This window comes from Caretta caretta, chromosome 18 (genome assembly GCF_965140235.1).
Source record: "Caretta caretta isolate rCarCar2 chromosome 18, rCarCar1.hap1, whole genome shotgun sequence".
In the NCBI taxonomy this organism is placed as follows: domain Eukaryota; kingdom Metazoa; phylum Chordata; order Testudines; family Cheloniidae; genus Caretta; species Caretta caretta.
In genome coordinates, this window is record NC_134223.1 from 16,834,454 (window position 1) to 16,852,895 (window position 18,442).

The 18,442-nt window shown below is 46.4% G+C and overlaps 2 protein-coding genes across 3 annotated transcripts in view; one reads left to right on the plus strand and one right to left on the minus strand.

Moving 5' to 3' along the window:
- Nucleotides 1-3,997, plus strand: part of VWA1 (von Willebrand factor A domain containing 1) — a 32,822-nt gene extending 28,825 nt beyond the window's left edge. Inside the window, exon 6 of the mRNA XM_048825175.2 lies at nt 1,711-3,997. Coding sequence (XP_048681132.1) covers nt 1,711-1,751 — 41 coding nt within the window. The 3' untranslated portion in view covers nt 1,752-3,997. The remainder of the gene's footprint in view (nt 1-1,710) is intronic.
- A 2,979-nt stretch (nt 3,998-6,976) lies between these two features.
- On the minus strand, nt 6,977-18,321 carry LOC125624464 (uncharacterized). 2 transcript variants are annotated; one of them, XM_048825181.2, is made up of 5 exons: nt 18,200-18,321; nt 15,298-15,431; nt 13,323-14,196; nt 11,080-11,253; nt 6,977-9,874 (listed from the first exon to the last, which is right to left on the minus strand). In XM_048825181.2, exons 1-5 carry the CDS (start codon nt 18,244-18,246, stop codon nt 9,709-9,711), a joined length of 1,395 nt encoding a protein of 464 aa, XP_048681138.1. In that variant the 5' UTR covers nt 18,247-18,321; the 3' UTR covers nt 6,977-9,708. The 2 variants fall into 2 exon arrangements, with proteins under 2 accessions (XP_048681138.1, XP_048681137.1); XM_048825180.2 differs by lacking the exon at nt 18,200-18,321 and adding an exon at nt 16,352-17,982.
- Nucleotides 18,322-18,442: the final 121 nt, after the last annotated feature.

Below are 18,442 nucleotides of genomic sequence, written 5' to 3' on the forward strand. Positions count from 1 at the left end.
CTGCTCTTACAGGACAGTGTGTATTGGGTACAGCCAGAGGCACGGGGCAGGACCGAAGTGGCCTGATTTACAGAGGTGCCCAGCACCTGCAGTCCCCATTGACTTCCGTGAGCACTGTAGATACTCAGCACCTGTGAAAATCAGACCCAGGGGGCTGGGTTGGCAGGATTCTGGTTTGTAACATGCAGTAGAGGGACCTGGGACCTAGACAGATTTCTTTTAAATCCTCTGTGTTTTTAAACTGACCCTGTCCAAGAAGCGCTGTTGTCTGGGAGGTTGATTTGCTCTGGTTCCTTGACTGAGGAGCCCTGTTTTAACGGCGCATTGGGGTTCTCCGAGTGCTGAGACGGTGGTGGAGAGTTTCAAAAGTAACGAGTGATTTTGGGTGTCATGCTTGAGACACCTGTAGCTTAGCTTGGTTTTCCCAAGGCGAGTGCTCAGTGCAGGCTGGAAGTTTGGGCTTCTTTGAGGGGTCTCGAGTTCGTCACGTAAAAATGGAGGTACCCACACCAGAGGCTGCTGATGCTTTGATATTGAAATCCTCTTTCAGTTCTTAGAGGGCCCGATCCAGAGCCCTTTGAAATCAAGGGGATCTTTCCACCCACTTCAGTGAGCATTGGATCAGGCTCTAATTGCCATGACGCTGCTCTTGTGCTGGGGGCTGGTATACCGATCTATCACCCCACAATCAAGACATCCCCGGGCTGTGATGCATCCAGCTGTTCACACATTTCTAATAAGAGAGCTTCTCCAAGTGGCTGTGGCTTGTCTACATGACCCTGTTCTTCGGCCTAGGGGTGTGAATTGCAGCTTTGCAGGCAGGAGGAAATGTGCCAACTGCAAAAGGCTCCCTGCAAAAAAGTAGCTGGGGTTAGCAGGAGAGGAGCAGGGCACCTGGGTGCTGGAACTGCAGCGTGTAAATCTTACTGGTGGTGTCCAGTGCTGCTTTGACATCACCCATCTGCCTATCGTCCCCTGTCTTGAAGGAGAAGAAGTTCGGGGAGGGGAGTCCCATGCATTGGGGACAAGGCGGGAGAAAGTGCAGGGACCTCTTTATGGGAGGAGCAGGTGGGTGTGCTGGCATGGCTGCACCAGGGGGAAGGTGAGATAAGGGACCAAAGCAGAGCTGCAGGGAGGGGCTGAGTTGAGAAGGGCTTGGAAGGTGAAAACTACAAGACTGGAACTTGACGTGGTGAAATGGGGGAGCGGGAGGCAGCAGGGGGATTCAGAGAGGGATCGATATCGTCAGAGTGACGGTAAAGGAAGAGGATCTGAGTATGAATGGACCGGGGAGGGGGCGTGTTGGGGAAGAGGTTGCGGTAGTCGAGAGAGGGGAGGGGACAGGCTGGGAGAAGAGTTTTCCTGTGTGGACAGAGAGGAAAGGTCAGAGCTTGGACACTGCCTGGCTAGGCAAGGCCAGGGAGAGGGTGACCAGACAGCAAGGGTGAAAAATTGGAACACAGGGTGGGGGGTAATAGGCGCCTATATAAGACAAAGCCCCAACTGTCAGGACTGTCCCTATAAAATCGGAACATCTGGGCACCCTAGGCCAGGGGGAGGGTGGAGTTGAGATATTTCCGCCCCCGCCCGACCCTGTAAAGACCGGAGCCATGGTGGAGCTATGTCTCGGGTGGGGGGGTGAGCTCTCTGAGATTTCCCCGGAGGGTCAGACGGGCAGAGCTGACCATTTGTCCTTTGGCCCTTTTCCAGCGACAGCCACACAAGGATACAAGCACAGACGGAGAGCGTGAGGGACACTGGACTGAGCTGTTCCCCTACAGAGCGAGGGGAAAGGATTGGACAAGGGTGAATGGGGGGGAACCTCACAGATCAGCTCCCATCCTGCATTACCCCTGGAGGTGTGTGGTTCCCCCTAGCTGTTGTCAAGCCCACAGGCTCCTGAGACTGTAAAGTGCGACCCCCAGCTTATCACATTGCTTGGCTGGCTGGAGCAAGCAGACGGGCTGATGGATCCCAGCCATGCAATGGGTGCAGGTTAAAAATTGTACTAGCCTCTGTGTTACCCTTTCGTATGTTCCTACACCTGAAAAATTAGCGACGGAAAGACAAAGTGGGAAATCTGAACCGTCGTTTGCTTCCTGTTTTTTATTCATTTTCTGTCTTGTTTTGGTTTTTGCGGAGTATAAGTGGCCTTGCACTGATCACAAGTGGCTGGGAACCAAATTGGTCCCTGGTGTATAACTCCACTGAAGCTGTTGGAGTTAGAGCAGGGGTGAATTGTGCCCAGTGAGATCAGAGGGTTTGGGAGGCAGATCTAGGTCTTGTGACAGGGAATAGGGTAGGACCGCAAAGAATAGATTCACCTAATGAATAGCACCTTCCATCCAAACATGATGTTCAGCGAGCATCCCAATGGTGCTCCGGTCATCCGTCCCAGAAATGTAGCCACCTCTCATGTGGAAGGGACAGAGCCTTTAAAGGAGCTTAGAATATGCAGGGACGATCCAGCTAGAAGGATCATTTGGGGAGAGGAGAGAAGAGGAGATGTGAGACCCCATCTGGAGTTTGGCCAGCACACAGTGGTTAACTCCCTGACTCTTCTAAAGCGCCCTGGGTTATTTAATAACCACAACCAGTCCAGACCTTGATTTATGTCTGTCTCCGAAGACTGGCAGTCTTTGCGTGATTAACTCCCAGGAATGGAGCAGCAGGGTTGTTTCAGGTCAAGGTTGACATGCATTGGCAGAACTGTGTGAAGGAAGCACGTATAGGGCTTGCCCCATCAACACGGCTTCAGTCTCTCACTTCTATGGATATTAATTTCCCCCCCCCACATCTGCTCAGAAATGAAGGGATTTCAGGAAATCCTGCTCTCCCCTCCCCCCCCCAACCAAAACAGGTACCAGATTATACCCTTTTCTGCCTTCTGCTGGGATCAGAAGCAGCATGTCATGGGCACAGAAAGGCCAGCTGAGGTGGCTGTTTCTCTCTCTCACTCACACACACACACACACCCGCCCCCCACCAGCCACATAGTTGATCCTAGTTTGGCCCAGCAGGTGGAAGATCCAGGACGACCTGGGAGATTAATTTACTCTCACACCCCTAGACGTGTCCCGTTTGAATGAGTTTGAGTCCCATCAGCACGGCCATATAGGGGAAGCTCGCACTGCCGCTTCCTGTTCGTGGTCTCCAGGAACCTTTCCCCATCACTATATTCACATCAAAAACTTTTTCAGATAGCTGCTGCCCTGCCTCAAATCCTGCGCTGCATGTAAAAGGAGATTGCTGTGGGAGGAACACCGCTTAGCTGTTTTCTCACCCTCCAGGTTTGGTCCTGCTGCCTTTTCGGGATGGGAAGGTGTGTAGGGGGAAGTGAGGCTGCTGATCATTTTAATACCTAGCGAAAATGCCATTTTGGATGTGCAGTTCCACCCGCCGGGGCGTAGGGTGTGAAGGAGATGTACATATTTCTCTGTGCCCGAGGGCGCAGCGCCAACGTGCATGCATTCCCCTAGAAACGCTTGCGCTGTTTGGTCTTCATTGCTTATTTAACATGCATGTGAAGCATTTTAATAGCTGTCCTGTATGTCTGAGAAGCCATGTGATAGATCCTGCAAGCCCTTCAGGGTCCTGATTCTGCACCTTCGGAGTCAGTGGGAGTTTTGCCATTGACTTGATTGGACCTGATGTGTTGAACTCCAACTGGGTGGCTTACATGGGGCAGAAACCTTGGGCGGGCCCTTTGCACAGAGGTGACTGACTCCAGCAGGGGAGCTTACAGGGCCTGTGTTCTCCTTTGGCAAGTGCGTGTGTCATTGACTAACACTGAGGTTACACTTGCATCAAGGGGAAGATACAGCCTCCCGAATCTTTTATGCAGTAAAATGTAAAAGCATCTTGTTCATTCTTGCTGTAAGACGGAGATCATTTAATTTTGTGCAACTCCCCGACATAACTTACTATGCGTTAACATTGCCTTCCCTCTATTGTAACGCGTTCTTTTGAAGACAGTAAATTAAATATACAAGATCTATTCAGTTGGACTGATTCTTTCCTGCTGGCTTACAAGGTGGCAAATAGATTAAAGGTAACTTTTTCTCCGATAAGGGGGATGTGTGGAAAACCTGGTATTCATTTTAATTATAAGTGACTCAATATAATTGTTCGCATACACCTTCATGGTAGGTAGCTGTGACAAGAACTTATGATGGAAATACTCAAAATCTGCAGTTCTAGGGAGACCCTCTTTCTGTACACTGATTAAGGTATGTATTGGACTGAATAAAAAGTAATATTAAAATACGTCTGCCAGATATGCAATGTAACCAAGCTAATGTTGCTGTAAAATCCTCAGCTGCTGTAAATCAAAATAACATCAATGGAGTTACACTGATTTACACCAGCTGAGAATCTGGCTCCTTAATTTTGCCATTTGTCTGATCTGTGTGTGTTTTATATTCCCAAGTTGAATGTTTCAGCAACCGGATTTTTGGCACGGTACACACATACCACAAGGATGGGCGTGTTAGAAATACCTAGATAAGATTTACAATAATGTTGACTGTTTCTGTCAATGCCACAAAGGTGGGAGATAAAGCAACTTTCTACTGTCGTCCTGTGTAATGTCTTTGGATGTATTTAACTCCTGTGCTGTACCCTGTGTACACTTTGGGGTCCTTCCACCTTTCTCTGAAGCACCGGGTGCTGGCCAGTGTTGCAGACTGCACCAGCTGGGACAACTGGTGGGATCTGCTACAGGAACCCCTATGTTTTTGTGGGGTGCTTCCCCAGCCTCCTCTTGTTGAGGCCTCCTGGTTCTTCAGAACATTGCCTGCCAGTCATGTGCTGTTCCACCTGGAAAGGGAGTGAAACCTTCCAGTTTAGTTCACTTGTTATCAGAACATAAGAATGGCCATACTGGGTCAGACCAAAGGTCCATCTAGCCCAGAATCTCATCTTCCGACAGTGGCCAGTGCCAGGTGCCCCAGAAGGAATGAACAGAACAGGGAATCATCAAGTGATCCATCCCCTGTCACCCATTCCCAGCTTCTGGCAAACAGAGGCTAGGGACACCATCCCTGCCCATCCTGGCTAATAGCCATTAATAGACCTATCCTTCATGGATGTATCTAGTTCTTTTTTGAACCGTGTTATAGTCTTGGCCTTCACAACATCCTCTGGCAAAGAGTTCCATACGTTGACTTTGCGTTGTGTGATTACTTCCTTTTGTTTGTTTGAAACCTGCTGCCTATTAATTTCATTGGGTGCCCCCTAATTCTTGTGTTATGAGAAGGAGTAAATAACACTTCCTTCTTTAGTTTCTCCACACCAGTCATGATTTGATAGATCTCTATCATATCCCCCCCGCTTAGTCATCTCTTTTCCAAGCTGAAACATCGCAGTCTACCCAGGGATATGTTCTTAGCTGTTCTCTGCAGGAAAAGCCAGTGTATTTGGCCCCAGCTCTAGAGTTTAACTCTGGTGGTTTTGTGTTCTTAACTCACAACAAACCCTGCTGCTCTGGGGTGAATTCTTCTTGCAGCTTTTCCTTGTAACATCCCAGGCTCAAGCATACTTCAAAGGGAAGCTGCGCTCTGGCTTATGTGCTTGAGCAATTGTCTCCAAGCAGCAGGGAGGTCCCGCTTGCTCAGAGGGCTACTGAAGCAGGTACTCAGCTGGCATCCATCAGCATTGTTCTATTGACTTTAATGGAGCTACAGGGCCTTCCCCCATTTATTGAAAGAAGGGGTGGGGTAAGGGACTGCGGGAGGGAGGGTTTGTTGTCATTGGTCAGGAGAAGAAAATAGTTCTGTGGGGTATAAAAGCTGGACCAGTTCCCACAGGCCAGGGGGAAGTGTTCAGCCTGCCAGGAAAGTGCTCTGACAATGTGTGGGATGAAAGGCTCCCAAGAGCAATGGCATTTGTTCAGGGTTCCCCTTTGTACTTTCTCCTGTAGCACCGTGAGTCCCTACCATACGCAGCTGCTGAAGCCAATGCTTCTGCATGCTCTGATGGGGGAGCGGCCGGCTGTGCTACAGCCAAAGGGGGACAGATGGCTTCTTTCCAGCATTCTGCCATGAAGGATGTTATTAAATCCCAGCCTTTAAAATCTTCAGAGGAACCAGACTGGCAGGTAAGAAACATTTGCAGATGACCTGAAAATGAGAGCGCTGCCTAACTTACTGGCCTCTGCCTTTGGGGAGCTTTCTCTCCTTCATCACCCCCAAACGGCATGACTGGGGGGAGCATTGCCTTCAAATGAACCGAGGACCAATCCCATGCAAATGCAGCATCTGCATAGGAAAACTAGAAGAGAAAATCGATAACAGCTCATCTCCTAAAGCCTGGGAGGAGAGCCTGAGGGTCAGCTGAAGATGTGAGAAGAGAATCTTCTTTATTTCAACACACATTGCAACAGCATTTTCCCTAGGAGTAAATATGGCACGCTTTGTGACGCTGCATGTAAATTTATAATCCACAACCACTTGCCTGAAAAAGGCCCACCCATCCCTCTTCTGATGCCACAGGTTTTATGTACAAAGCAGAAAGGACACCACTTGATTTCCCCCCCGCACTCCTCCCCCCAGGTCATGTATTCAGTTTCCAGTGTGGGTAGGAAGAAAATTTTGGTTTTGAGTTCTGGCTTAGATTTGGAACAGACAGGGCAAAATTCTCTGAGTGAATGCAGCTGCTGGAGATGTAAAGCCAATGCAGACGATGGGTCACTATTGCTGGTCATTTGTGACCATAACCGCACATTAGGTGGTTTAGTGCAATACATAAATGTTGCATATATTCTCTTTTCCAAAGAATTGTATGTTGGATGGGATTGCAAAGGTGTCAAAAGGACTTAAGCACCCATATTCCATGGAAATTCAATGGGAGTGGAATACCTTAGACCCATACACTCTTTTAAAAATCCCAGTGGTTGTCACTTGGGCTGTTTGCTGCCTCATTTCATTCATCTTTCAAGAATCAGCAAAATCCAGACCCTTGGAATATTGGCTATTCATGAGGTAGAATCTGCAATATTTTATTAATCATCCACGTTTCTCATTTATACAGAATTTCTACAAAACAGTCATCCCACAAGAGAACAATGATCACTTGAAAGGGAAGAACAGGTTTACAAGCTAGCGAGATGAGAGAGAACCACTTTCAAACCAAGATGTAATGAGCCACATTTTCAAACACAGATAACTAAAGTTAAGCTCCGAAATCCCTAGTTAGGCACCTAGACTGGCCTACTCTTTCTAACCCATGTGTACTATGGAGAATACCCTAACAATGATCATTTTCTCGTGCTACCAAAACGTAGGGTGAAATCCTGGCTTCACTGAAGTCCTGGGTGAGTTTTGCCACTCACTTCACTGGGGCCAAGATTTCACCCATCTCTTAAGTCAGAAAATCTTACATATGTACAGTATGAATCCCTATAGCTTAAATTCTAGGCGACAAATCCATCGCCCAACCAAGTGGCAATAATCCCTAGGCCCTATATAGTCCTCTTTATCCAGATCTCAAAGCACTTTACAAAGGAGGGTAAGTATTGTGGGGGAAGGGCTAGCTCAGTGGTTTGAGCATTGGCCTGCTAAACCCAGGGTTGTGAGCTCAATCCTTGAGGGGGCCCATTTAGGGATCTGGGGCAGAAATTGGGGATTGGCCCTGCTTTGAGCAGGGGGTTGAACTAGATGACCTCCTGAGGTCCCTTCCAACTCTGATATTCTATGATTCTATCATTACCCACATTTGACAAATAAGGAAACTGAGGTTCAGACAGGCAAAATGACATACCCATGCTCACGCAGCCAGTCAGTGGCAGACCTGAGAAAAGAAACAAACTCTCTTGATGCCCAGTCCTGCATTCTAGCCACTGGACTATGCAGCCTCCCATGTAAAGATGTTTGCTTTCTCATGTGGCTGTTACTGGCTCTGAGAGGCTATGGGAGTCAGGAAGCGTGGCTTAGTGTTTAGGTTTTGGGAGAGGGGTGATTTAGTGGAGGATGGGGAGAGATTATTTGGAGTTTTAGTTCAGTTTAAGTTTTTTTGTTTAGACTTCAACCTCCCAGTGATATTTACCTACCAAGCACAGCAGCATTGTGCTAATACAGGAGAAGCAGAATGTGAAACTGACATGGATCACTTCATGCCCCCACAGAAATGCAAAAACTAAACCAGGATAAACAATGAAAAGTAAATTTAATTTGAAACATTTCAGTTTATCTAGGGGTACTACTGGGAAAAGGGATGTGATCTGTTTCCTAACATGGTATCTTTCTGTACTGTACAGGGCAGATCAATGCAATTGTAAATGAACAGGAATGGATTTGAACAAAGTAACAGTATTCTGAATAGTTCTGTCACTTTCCCAGTGTTCAACTGGCAGGCTAAAATAGTTGCTTCCCCAGGAGAGGTAAACAATAATAGCAATCATTGATATCTCCAGTAGTGAACTAGCCAATTTGTTTATGTCAGACCAAAATGAGCTAGGGAGAGAGTGATGACATTTTTCTTCTTTATTTGGGTCCTTCTGTGCTTGTGAAATTAGTCCCTATTCCCAAATCCCCTCTGTAATAGTTCAGAATATTTTGCCTTCAGTGTAGCAAATAGATTATCTGTGCTGGATAGCTGAGGTGCTCCAAACCAAGGCCTACTAATGTCCCCCTGTGATTGCTAGCAATGATCACTGTTAACAGAGTTTTATTAAAACAATCAATATATTCTAAGGCCTCTGTTGGAAAATTAAAAATGTTAACTAGAAAGTTGTTAAAGTAGAATTAATTATATTGTTTAGGGAACAGAGATGGATCATCCCTAGGCTGTTTGCTTGTAAACTGTGGAAATAATGGACACTGCAGGCTAAAATCTCCAAAACAAACCAACCTACCAGCCTGCCATTGTCTTGGCTTCCAGAACGGCCTGCATTGCACCTTGGGATCATGCAGCAGAGAACATCTGTAAGTAGCTGCAGGAACCAGTGCGCCTTTTGTTTGCAGCTGAACCTGGGCAGCTTGCTGCTTTTGGAATGCTCCACTAGCCGGCAGCTAATTACAGAAGGGATTAAAGAAAGAATGAAGGAAACTGCAAAAAAGAGCAAGGAGTCGCTCTGAAACTGCGCTTTGATGGAAGCAAGTGTTGAAAAGAGAGGCCACCATCAGTGGAAAGGCTGAACAAATGCCATTATGCTATTTATCAATGTGTCCGAGCCAATCAATGCTGTGTTCGGAGTTTTTTTTTTCCCCCCATCATCTCAAGCTGCAGGATCTGACAACTAGGGCTTTAGGGCTGTTTCTGTGGTTCTCGTTATAATCTTTCCATAGATTTGTTCTCTTAACTTTTCCCTTGCCTCAATCCTTTCCCCTCCACTTCAGTAAAAGGCTCTTTTATACTGCAAGGAAGTTGATTTGGGATAATTCCTCATAGGGTAAGATTTCTCCCCCGTGCGGAAGGCCAGCACATAGATTTTCTGCTGGCCCTTAGTACAGAGGTGAATAATAGCATTAGTGATTTAGTCAGTTGTTATTTACGATAATAAGCCAACTTCAGCGCTGAAGGCAGTGAAGTTGCACTGGAGTGGAACTGGCCCATAGGCTACTGGGTCTAAAGAATTCCCCTCTCCACCATCTTGTTTCCTCTTCATTAAGCACAGCACATGGGCCTCCAGAATTCACAGGCTGGAGTCTCGGATTGCATCTCCTACCAGCACAGGTTGGTTAGAGCTCTTCCCATGCATTTTTGTTATTACTAGAGAGAGTGCAGGTGAGCAGGTTTCAAATGCTGTTGGAATTCCTTGGACATTGCTGCCAGTTCCTGCCTATAGTTATATACAGACTGCAAGTCCTGGCTGTTCCTCAGCAACTCGTTACTCTTGTGGGCTTCATAATGAAACTGGGAGTTTTTCATCTCATACCTAGAAAAGAGAAGCAACAGTACTGGACAGGCTCTGAGACGGGAATAATAATAAAAGCCACAGGGGGGCAGGCACCACATAAATGGTTCTTTCCCAAATATGCCTTGTCCTCTGGACTCTTCTTTCTATCCCCAAATCTTCCAAGCTCCAATTTCAGCTGAGCCAGGGTGGAAGTCATGATAAAGTAGCATTACTTTTGTATTGGTGACTCTCCGCCCAACACACAAACCTATCCAATGCCTGGACCCAAAAAAAGATCTGACTCCAACCCCAAATATCTGTGTGCAGAGAATCTTGCCTCTCCAGCATCCTGCCTTTCTCTCCTGGATGCCCTAAGACTCCCTGGTGTGATGCATAGGGTACTCTGTGGCATCATCCCAGCTGGGGATCAGACAGAGCCGTACATGAGAGTGGATTAAAAGAAGTTCATTAAGTCTACAGGCGGCCTCAATGTGCTACAACCCTGCCTTGGGCGGGGCCCAATTTAGAAGGATGTTATAGAACCCTCATGGGAGACAGGACACAAGTCACTAACAGACATGCAGGACCAAGTGACCCTCACTCTGGGAAACTCTTTAAGAGGCGCAATAATAAATCTCCCACTATCTATCCAGGTACTTATAAGACCCTCATGGCTGAGATCCTGGAGTACTTCCCCTTATGTTAAAAACAACAATACACTCTCTCCTGCTTTACAGACACCAAGATTGGACTTTACTCTTTAGCAGATACCGATTTCCTCCTCCCATGAGCGCCCCCTGCCATTTCTCACAGAGCAGAGGAGGAGATGGCTACTCCATGACTGTTAGCATCATCAATGCTTCAGATTCACAGGTTTGTTAGTTAGCTTGTGCTCCCTCTGCTGGTTCAATAGCTGCTCCTACATTTTCAGAACCCGGCACCAAACTGCACCCACAAAATGTGCATGCATGCACAGATCCATTTGGCTCACAATACTGGGCCCTGCAGAGGTCAAGGTTTGAAACCTTAGTCCTGAGGCGATTGGCTTGGTTTTAGATGACAGAGTGAAGTATTTTGGAAGCATTATAGTGAATTGTGAAGTTATTTCCCCACCAGACTATATGTGAGGTTGCAGCCAAGGAGTTTTAAGCTGACCTGGGTCCAAGCACCCTTTCTCCTTTGGAGAAACCCAGCGTGCAGCCTGGCCACTTGGGCTACCCACAAGGTTGAGGATTTGCACTTACCACTTTGGTTTTGGACCCCGAGTTCGCTCCAATTCTTGCTGCCTCTTTAGTTCTAATAACCATTCCTCCTCCACACGCAGGCGCTCTAGCCTGAGACGAGCCAGCTCCTTCTGATACGGGGACATTTCTATCAGGGACCTCCCAACAGCACCTTCTGCAAGAGTCTGCAGAAACCTGATCGATCAACAAGAACAAGCCCTTGCATTTCTATAACATCTCTTAGCTGGGGAATTCAAAGCATTTCACAAACTGTGACCCAAAGTGACTAGTGACTTTAGTTGCTACAATTGTCGAGTGCCCAAATGGATTTTCAAAGGGCAGGTGCTCAATATTTTCTGAAGATCTGGCCCCTTTAAGGTGGCTCAAGCTGGGCATCCAAAAATCGCTAGACTGTTCCAGCTCCCCTTACCCCCAAACATGTGTGATTTTCCAGATAAAGGATTAGGGGACATCCGGCTGTTTATGGTGATGCGGAGTTTGAGGAAGGGAGTGCTGGAAGACTGACATCCCTACTGGGACAGAGTTAAAGGTGTGTCATGTTTTGCTGTTTGTTCTAGCAGAGAGGTGTGTCTCTGAGTAAAGAAGTAAAAAATGTCATGTTAGAAGCTTTAACTTCATTTCCAGGGTTTTGTGTAAGTCTGTTATGTATAAAGCAAGCTTGACTCACACACACCATAGGGTTTTTATGTACTAAATACAGCTCTAAAGCACAAGACATCATGAGAACGACTGCTTAGAACATAGGTAATCCTCCACTAACCGCTTCTCTGAAAGCACTAATTAGCACCTCCAGTGACACTGGTGAGAGCATCACATGAGTGGTGTGGCCAATTGGTTCATTTGATCATTCATGACTTGTGTGTTGTGTCATACATAATCATTCTGTGCTAAAAAGATTTACGTTGTAGCATTCTAGAAGTATAAGATTGATCAGTATTTAGAAGAAGTGAGAAGTATGCATTAGGTAGTGAAGTAAGCAGGGCTGACATGCAAGGCCCACAACCTGAGGTCTGGAAGATGTCATACTTAGCCATACTAGGTCACAGGCTTAAAAAATGCTTGATATAGGGTCATTTTTTGGTCACTTACTTATGCCACAAGATTATGGGAAAAGATGTACCAGTGGGTGGTATTGTGAACAATTAACCTGAAGAGTAAGTTTTGACTACAAGATACCCGGTAGTCATATTGTTCTAACACAGGCCCTTACCAAAGCTTGCACTATGTGCATCAATGCTAATGGGAATAAAGGAACTACAAACAACCTATGAAAAATGGGACACCCCAATATTCTTGGGGGACACAATACAAATAAGGAAAAAGAGGATGGACACCTTCATCCATATATGCGGAATGTAAGTGAAGTCAGAATCACAAGATGAAAGAGGGCTCCCAGACTGGGTAAAAAGAGTTCCCTACAGGAAAACTCCAGCAGGAACCATCCCTCTGATGATCAATTGGCAAGACATCCATCAGACCTTAAGAATAGGAGTATGACTATATTTCTAACTTGTGCATAGGTCTTTATAGAATTTTATATACATGGATAATCATAACTTTAACTGTAACTATAATAAAACTTGTAAAACAGACTAGCCCTTGTACTTGTGAATGTCTGTGTGGTCACTATCCTGGGTCTTTAGGTGTACATAGAGGCTCTAAATCTGAAGCAAGTAGCAGAGGTGACTTTCGCTCTTTTGAGCTTGAAACTGTAGCCACCACAGCTGAACCCAGGATGGTGTAATACAACATTACTAAATTCACTTTAATAAAAAAGGCTACAGAGGTGATGTTACATTAAAAGCTACGGTAAAATTCTGACTTCGGGTTGGTTGTTTGGTTTTAAACTACGTTCTCCTGGGACTGATCCAAAATCCATTTTAAATCAAATGGAAAGACTCCCAGTGGCTTTGGATCAAGCCCTAAGGTAACAAATTAAAAACCAAATTACAATGTAGCCTGGGAATATAAAAAGAAAAGGAGTACTTGTGGCACCTTAGAGACTAACCAATTTATTTGAGCATGAGCTTTCGTGAGCTACAGCTCACTTCATCGGATGCATACCGTGGAAACTGCAGCAGAGAATATAATGTACTTTCTTGTGTGTGTTACACCGTTTGGACAAACCAGTGTGGAATGTGGTCCAAAGTTACATCTGATAGTTATCTAGTAACATGGTCTGGACTCACACTGACAGGAAGAACTCCTGGAAAGTTTGAATGTCCGCACAAGCCTTTTCTTACCGTTCATTAATCTCCTGAGCTGTTGGTGAGGATACAGCGGTGGAGGGCAGACTGTAAGGGCTCCAAGAATAGCTCAGTGTTCCCCTTGTATTCATCCTGGCTGGAGTACAGGACCTGGCAGCCAGGGCTCCTGGTTTGTATATTCTGGATCGTGATTGTCTGGTTGAAGCCGTTTTCTTTCTGCTGGACTTGGACCTGCCAAAGTGCGGTGGAGGCTGGGCACAGGCATTTGCCTTAGCAGAATTTGGTCTCCAGATGGGTCTAGGTGACTGTGAGCGAGATCTTAGCCACCGGCTTCTTTTGGGAGCCGGAGAGAATGAACGGGATCGGTTGGTCCCAGAACGATCAAGGGAGAGGGACCTTTCAGGAGAGCGATCCTGCACCGGGATTTTAGGGGGCAACAATGACCTGACTCCAATCACATGAGGAGCACCAAGCTTCACTGGGAAAGACTCTGTATGTGCAAGATCCAGTGATGGCACATAGTTCCTACTTGCAATCTCACTCCCCAGGAGCCCTGGCACACAGTTGATGGGTGATGTGGAGAATGTAGGAAGGCCTAAGCTTGTTAGTGCTGGATACTCTCCCAATGGTTTGACTAGATGTCTTGGGTTCAGAAACCACTCTGACTCTGCAGATTGCTTTGGTGCATCTCCAGTGTCTGCCTCTGCATAGGTCCCATTATGAAATCTTGGCCACGTAGAATTGAAAGTGCTCAAGTTGACTGTAGCGCCAGAATCTATGGCATAATCTTGATGAGGGTCAAAACTCAGACTTGAGGCCAAACTGTCCACCTGAACTTTAAGTTTCCGCAAACTTTCTTCTAAGTCATCAATGCTGGGACTCTCTTCTATATATGGAGATAAGCTAGTTTCTAGGTGGGGAAAAAATGCATTTATTTAGGAAATGCTATTAATTATACTTGTAGACTGCTCTACATTATCAGTAGCTATTGTTAGCACAGAGCAGAAATAACGTAGTATACGTACTTCTGTCAAAGGATCTCACTGCACTTTATAAACTAAGCTTCACAGCCCCACAGGGATAGAAGAATTATTCTGTATGTTATACGTATTGTGGCACACAGCTCTACCCTTAAGGGGTGGACGTTATACAATGTGTTATAAATAAGGCAGTCAGGGATAAGTATTGGACGTCTGAGAACTGACCCTAGAAAAATCTGGATGAGATGTAGTCAGTTTGAGGCTAACTAGTGGTAGTTTGGGATTATTCTCATTTTAAAGCACAATCTTTCATAAAAATAGTAGCAGAGAATATGGCCCAATAATTTTACATCTCTTAGGGACTTGCATTCCAAAGGATCTCAAAGCACTTCATATGCTATTGGACAAATCCTACAAACACTAACCACTGACTATAATGTTTACTACTGTGAGTGGTGCCACAGTCTCCCCAGGAGTACTTCTAGTAGCACGCCCGAGGTCCAGTAGTAAGTATTTGCAGGATCGGGTCCTATATACATACAGCACCGATTAAATCTAGCCAAGTCTGTGTCTGCCCTAGAGAATCTAGGTTTGTCAGTTCTGATGTTTAGACCACTAGCCGCACCCCTCCTTCCTGTTTTAAAAACAAAACAAAAAAACACCACCATTCTCCTAGATGCAAAATACAGGCAACATTAAGTGAGTTAACACTTCATGCAATTTTTAAATCCTTTGGTAAAATATATTTGCTCTCATTTTGGATTTAAAAGATCTATATTCTGTATGTTTAAGATAAATACACACAAATATGACAGAGATCCTTTGAACATTGGTCTTCTATAGCTTAAATAAAGTGGTCCTTATCCTGATGTCATTCACACTGGTTGGCTCCATTGCAATTATTCCTGATTTACACTAGTTGAAACCTGAATAGGGCCCACAGTCTTTTCCAGATGATAAGATATACTATGTAAAAAGAGAGCATCCACTGTCAAAGCGGTGACTTTATCAGGATTTATATTATATCCTACCAATTTGTTTTTTAAATAATGAAGTTCCTTCCCAGTTGCTGTGCAGTGTCTGGTTCTTTTCCGGTCCTTTGAGGCTCAGACGGTGAGTTGTAGTAGTTTTCTGGGTGCTGCTAAGGAATTTGTTTGGTTTCTCTCTTTAAAGAAAAAAGAAAACATTTTAAAGCGTTGAGTGTTTGTATTAATTTTAATAACAGGTTGTGTGTATGTTTGTGTTACTCTTGAAACTGGTGGGAAGTGTCCACTGTAGTCTAAATATGCATAATAGTCTATATTCAGATGTGAACTACGTCTAACACAGGCTCTGACAATGGCAGCCTCCAGTGGTATCTGTCCTCTGAAATAGGTGGTTATTGTGGAAATCGAAAGAAAGAAACAGACTTGAATTGCTTCCTCTCCCTTATACCAATGTAAATTACTAGGAACTTAATTTAAGTCAATGGAGTTGAAATGGTGAAAAGCTGGTTATCGGAGAGCAGACTCCAGATCACTCCGAACATAGACTGTTTGTTTTCCTTCATTGTCTTAGTTTCTATACTCTGTAAATACTTTCACCCATTCCAAAGGCTGCTAGTTTTGATCTGTGCCATTCAATTATCATTTCTGCTGTTTTATCCAGGATACCTTTTAAAAAGCGTTGTTAAAGTGCGCATAAACAGAAATAGCACCTCTAGTGATACAAGCTAAAATAAATATTGTAAAGACTTTCAAGCCTCAAGCTTACAGGTATGAGCTGATCAGCAGGTGCTTTGGTAGGGATTTTTTCATTCCTCTGAAACTTTCCCTTTAGTCACTAGATCTTAGCTGTCTTTTCCAGTGCTGCAGGAACTGGGACATGGGAGTTAACGCACCATTGGTCTAGCTGGCTGGATTCCAGACACTGGAAGGAACCCTGATCATTATTAAATTATCTTTCTCTTTACCTTATTTTTGCTGTCATAAATGAACAGAAATTCTGCAGAACTATTTATTTGTTTTTACAAGAGGTTGACTCTATTTCACAGTAAATTAATTTTACATTCTCTGCTGTCTTTTGTTGGGAAGCAATGCTGCTTACCTGTTGCTGGAAACAATCACTGCCAGGTCAATTACCATATTCACACTTTTGAGAATTAATGAAAAAGTTAATCCGCCCATTTCTACAGTATAATGTGTGTAAGACTCAAAGCCAAGGGTGGGAAACCCAGACTCCTAGGTTCAATACCTGCCATGCCACTGAGCTGCTGTGGGATCTTAGCCAAATCACCTTTCCTCTCTGCATTAGCTTTTTCAGCTGTAACTAGGCTTTGTACTTTCCCCTACCTCACGGTGATGGGTGTGAGCTCATTAATGTGCGCTGAGCACCTTGGTTAGAAGGAGCTAGAGAAGGGCAAAGTATTATAATAAAGCAGGAGCGCCCTGGGGCTCGCACTTTGCACATTTCAATTGGGGGTTCATATCCCCACCCCTGTGGAGGCCATTCCATGGGGCTGATACCCCCTTGTCTCCTGGAAGCGCTCCCGGGGTTCATGTCCCCTTTCTCTGGGAGGCCCATATCACCCAGGGGGTGGCCCTCCAGCTTCCACCCCAGACACACCACACAATCTATTGTCTACAGCCAAGCACTGAGGTACAACCGCATTTGCTCCAACCTCTCAGACAGAGACCAACACCTACCAGATCTTCACCAAGCATTCTCAAAACTACAGTACCCACACAAGGAAATAAGGAAACAGATCAACAGAGCCAGATGTGTAACCAGAAGCCTCCTGCTGCAAGACAAGCCCAAGAAAGAAACCAACAGAACTCCACTCGCCATCACATACAGTCCTCAGCTAAAACCTCTCCAACACATCATTAGTGATCTACAACCCATCCTGGGCAACAAACCCTCACTTTCACAGGCCTTGGGAGGCAGGCCAATCCTCACCCACAGACAACCTGCCAACCTAAAACATATTCTCACCAGCAACTACACACCACATCATAGTATCTCTAACTCAGGAACCAATCCATGCAACAAACCTTGATGCCAACTCTGCCCACATATCTACACCAGCAACACCATCACAGGACCTAACCAGATCAGCCACACCATCACCGGTTCATTCACGGGCACGTCCACCAATGTAATCTATGCCAGCATGTGCCAGCAATGCCCCTCTGCTATGTACATCGGCCAAACTGGACAGTCCCTACGTAAAAGGATAAATGGACACAAATCAAATATTAGGAATGGCTATATATAAAAACCTGTAGGGGAACACTTCAACCTCCCTGGACACACAGGAGCAGATGTAAAGGCAGCCATCCCGCAGCAAAAAAAAACTTCAGGACCAGACTTCAAAGAGAAACTGCGGAGCTTCAGTTCATTTGCAAATCTGACCCCCTCAGCTCAGGAGGAAACAAAGACTGTGACTGGCTCGCCAACCACAAAAGCCGTTTCTCCTCCCTTGGCGTTCACACCTCATCTGCTAGAAGAGGGCCTCATCCTCCCTGACTGCACTAACCTCCTTATCCCCAGCCTGATTCTGGCTTGCATATTTATGCCTGCCTCTGGAAATTTCCACTGCGTGCCGCCGAGGAAGCGGGGAGTCACCCCGGAAAGCTCATGCTCCAGCACCTCGGTGAGTCTAGAAGGTGCCCCAGGCCTCTCCGCCGCCTTTACGGATCCAGACTAACACGGCGACCCCTCTGATGCACTTACCCAGGGACCCCCCCACCCGATCACCCCTTGGGGGTTCCTACCCGCTCCTGCGGGGTGGGTAACACTCCCCCCGGGCTCCTTCCTCCCCCTCCCGCCGCAGGGGCTCACACCCCTGGGGTTCCTCCCTCCAAGGGGACCACACCCCGGTGGCTCCTGCCGCCCGTCCCCCGGGGGGAGTCCCGCCACCCTGGCCCCGCCCCGCCCCGCCCCGCCCCGCACCTGATCCGGGCTCCGCGGCCCCGCACCCGCAGCCCTCGCTCCGCCATGTCCAGCACCGGCAGCTTCCCCCTCCTTAGCGACGCCCCCAACACTCTCGTTGCTAGGCGGAAGCGCCGCCCCGCTGCCTTTCCGTTCGCCCCTTCTCCTCTCCCCTCCTGACCTCGAAGTCCCGCCCCCTCAGCGGTCTCGATAACCAATCGGATTACTCTTCCGAGCCGCCTCCTCGAGTCCCACTCCAGCATC

What these genes read in the sequence shown, in the direction of transcription:
- LOC125624464 (XM_048825180.2), bottom strand. Translation starts at nt 16,431, where the DNA reads ATGGGCGGATTAACTTTTTCATTAATTCTCAAAAGTGTGAATATGGTA. An exon ending in GTGATTGTTTCCAGCAACAG is followed by an intron (nt 15,432 to 16,351) that starts GTAAGCAGCATT and finishes TTTTCTTTAAAG; the next exon opens with AGAGAAACCAAACAAATTCC. An exon ending in ATTATTTAAAAAACAAATTG is followed by an intron (nt 14,197 to 15,297) that starts GTAGGATATAAT and finishes TTCCCCACCTAG; the next exon opens with AAACTAGCTTATCTCCATAT.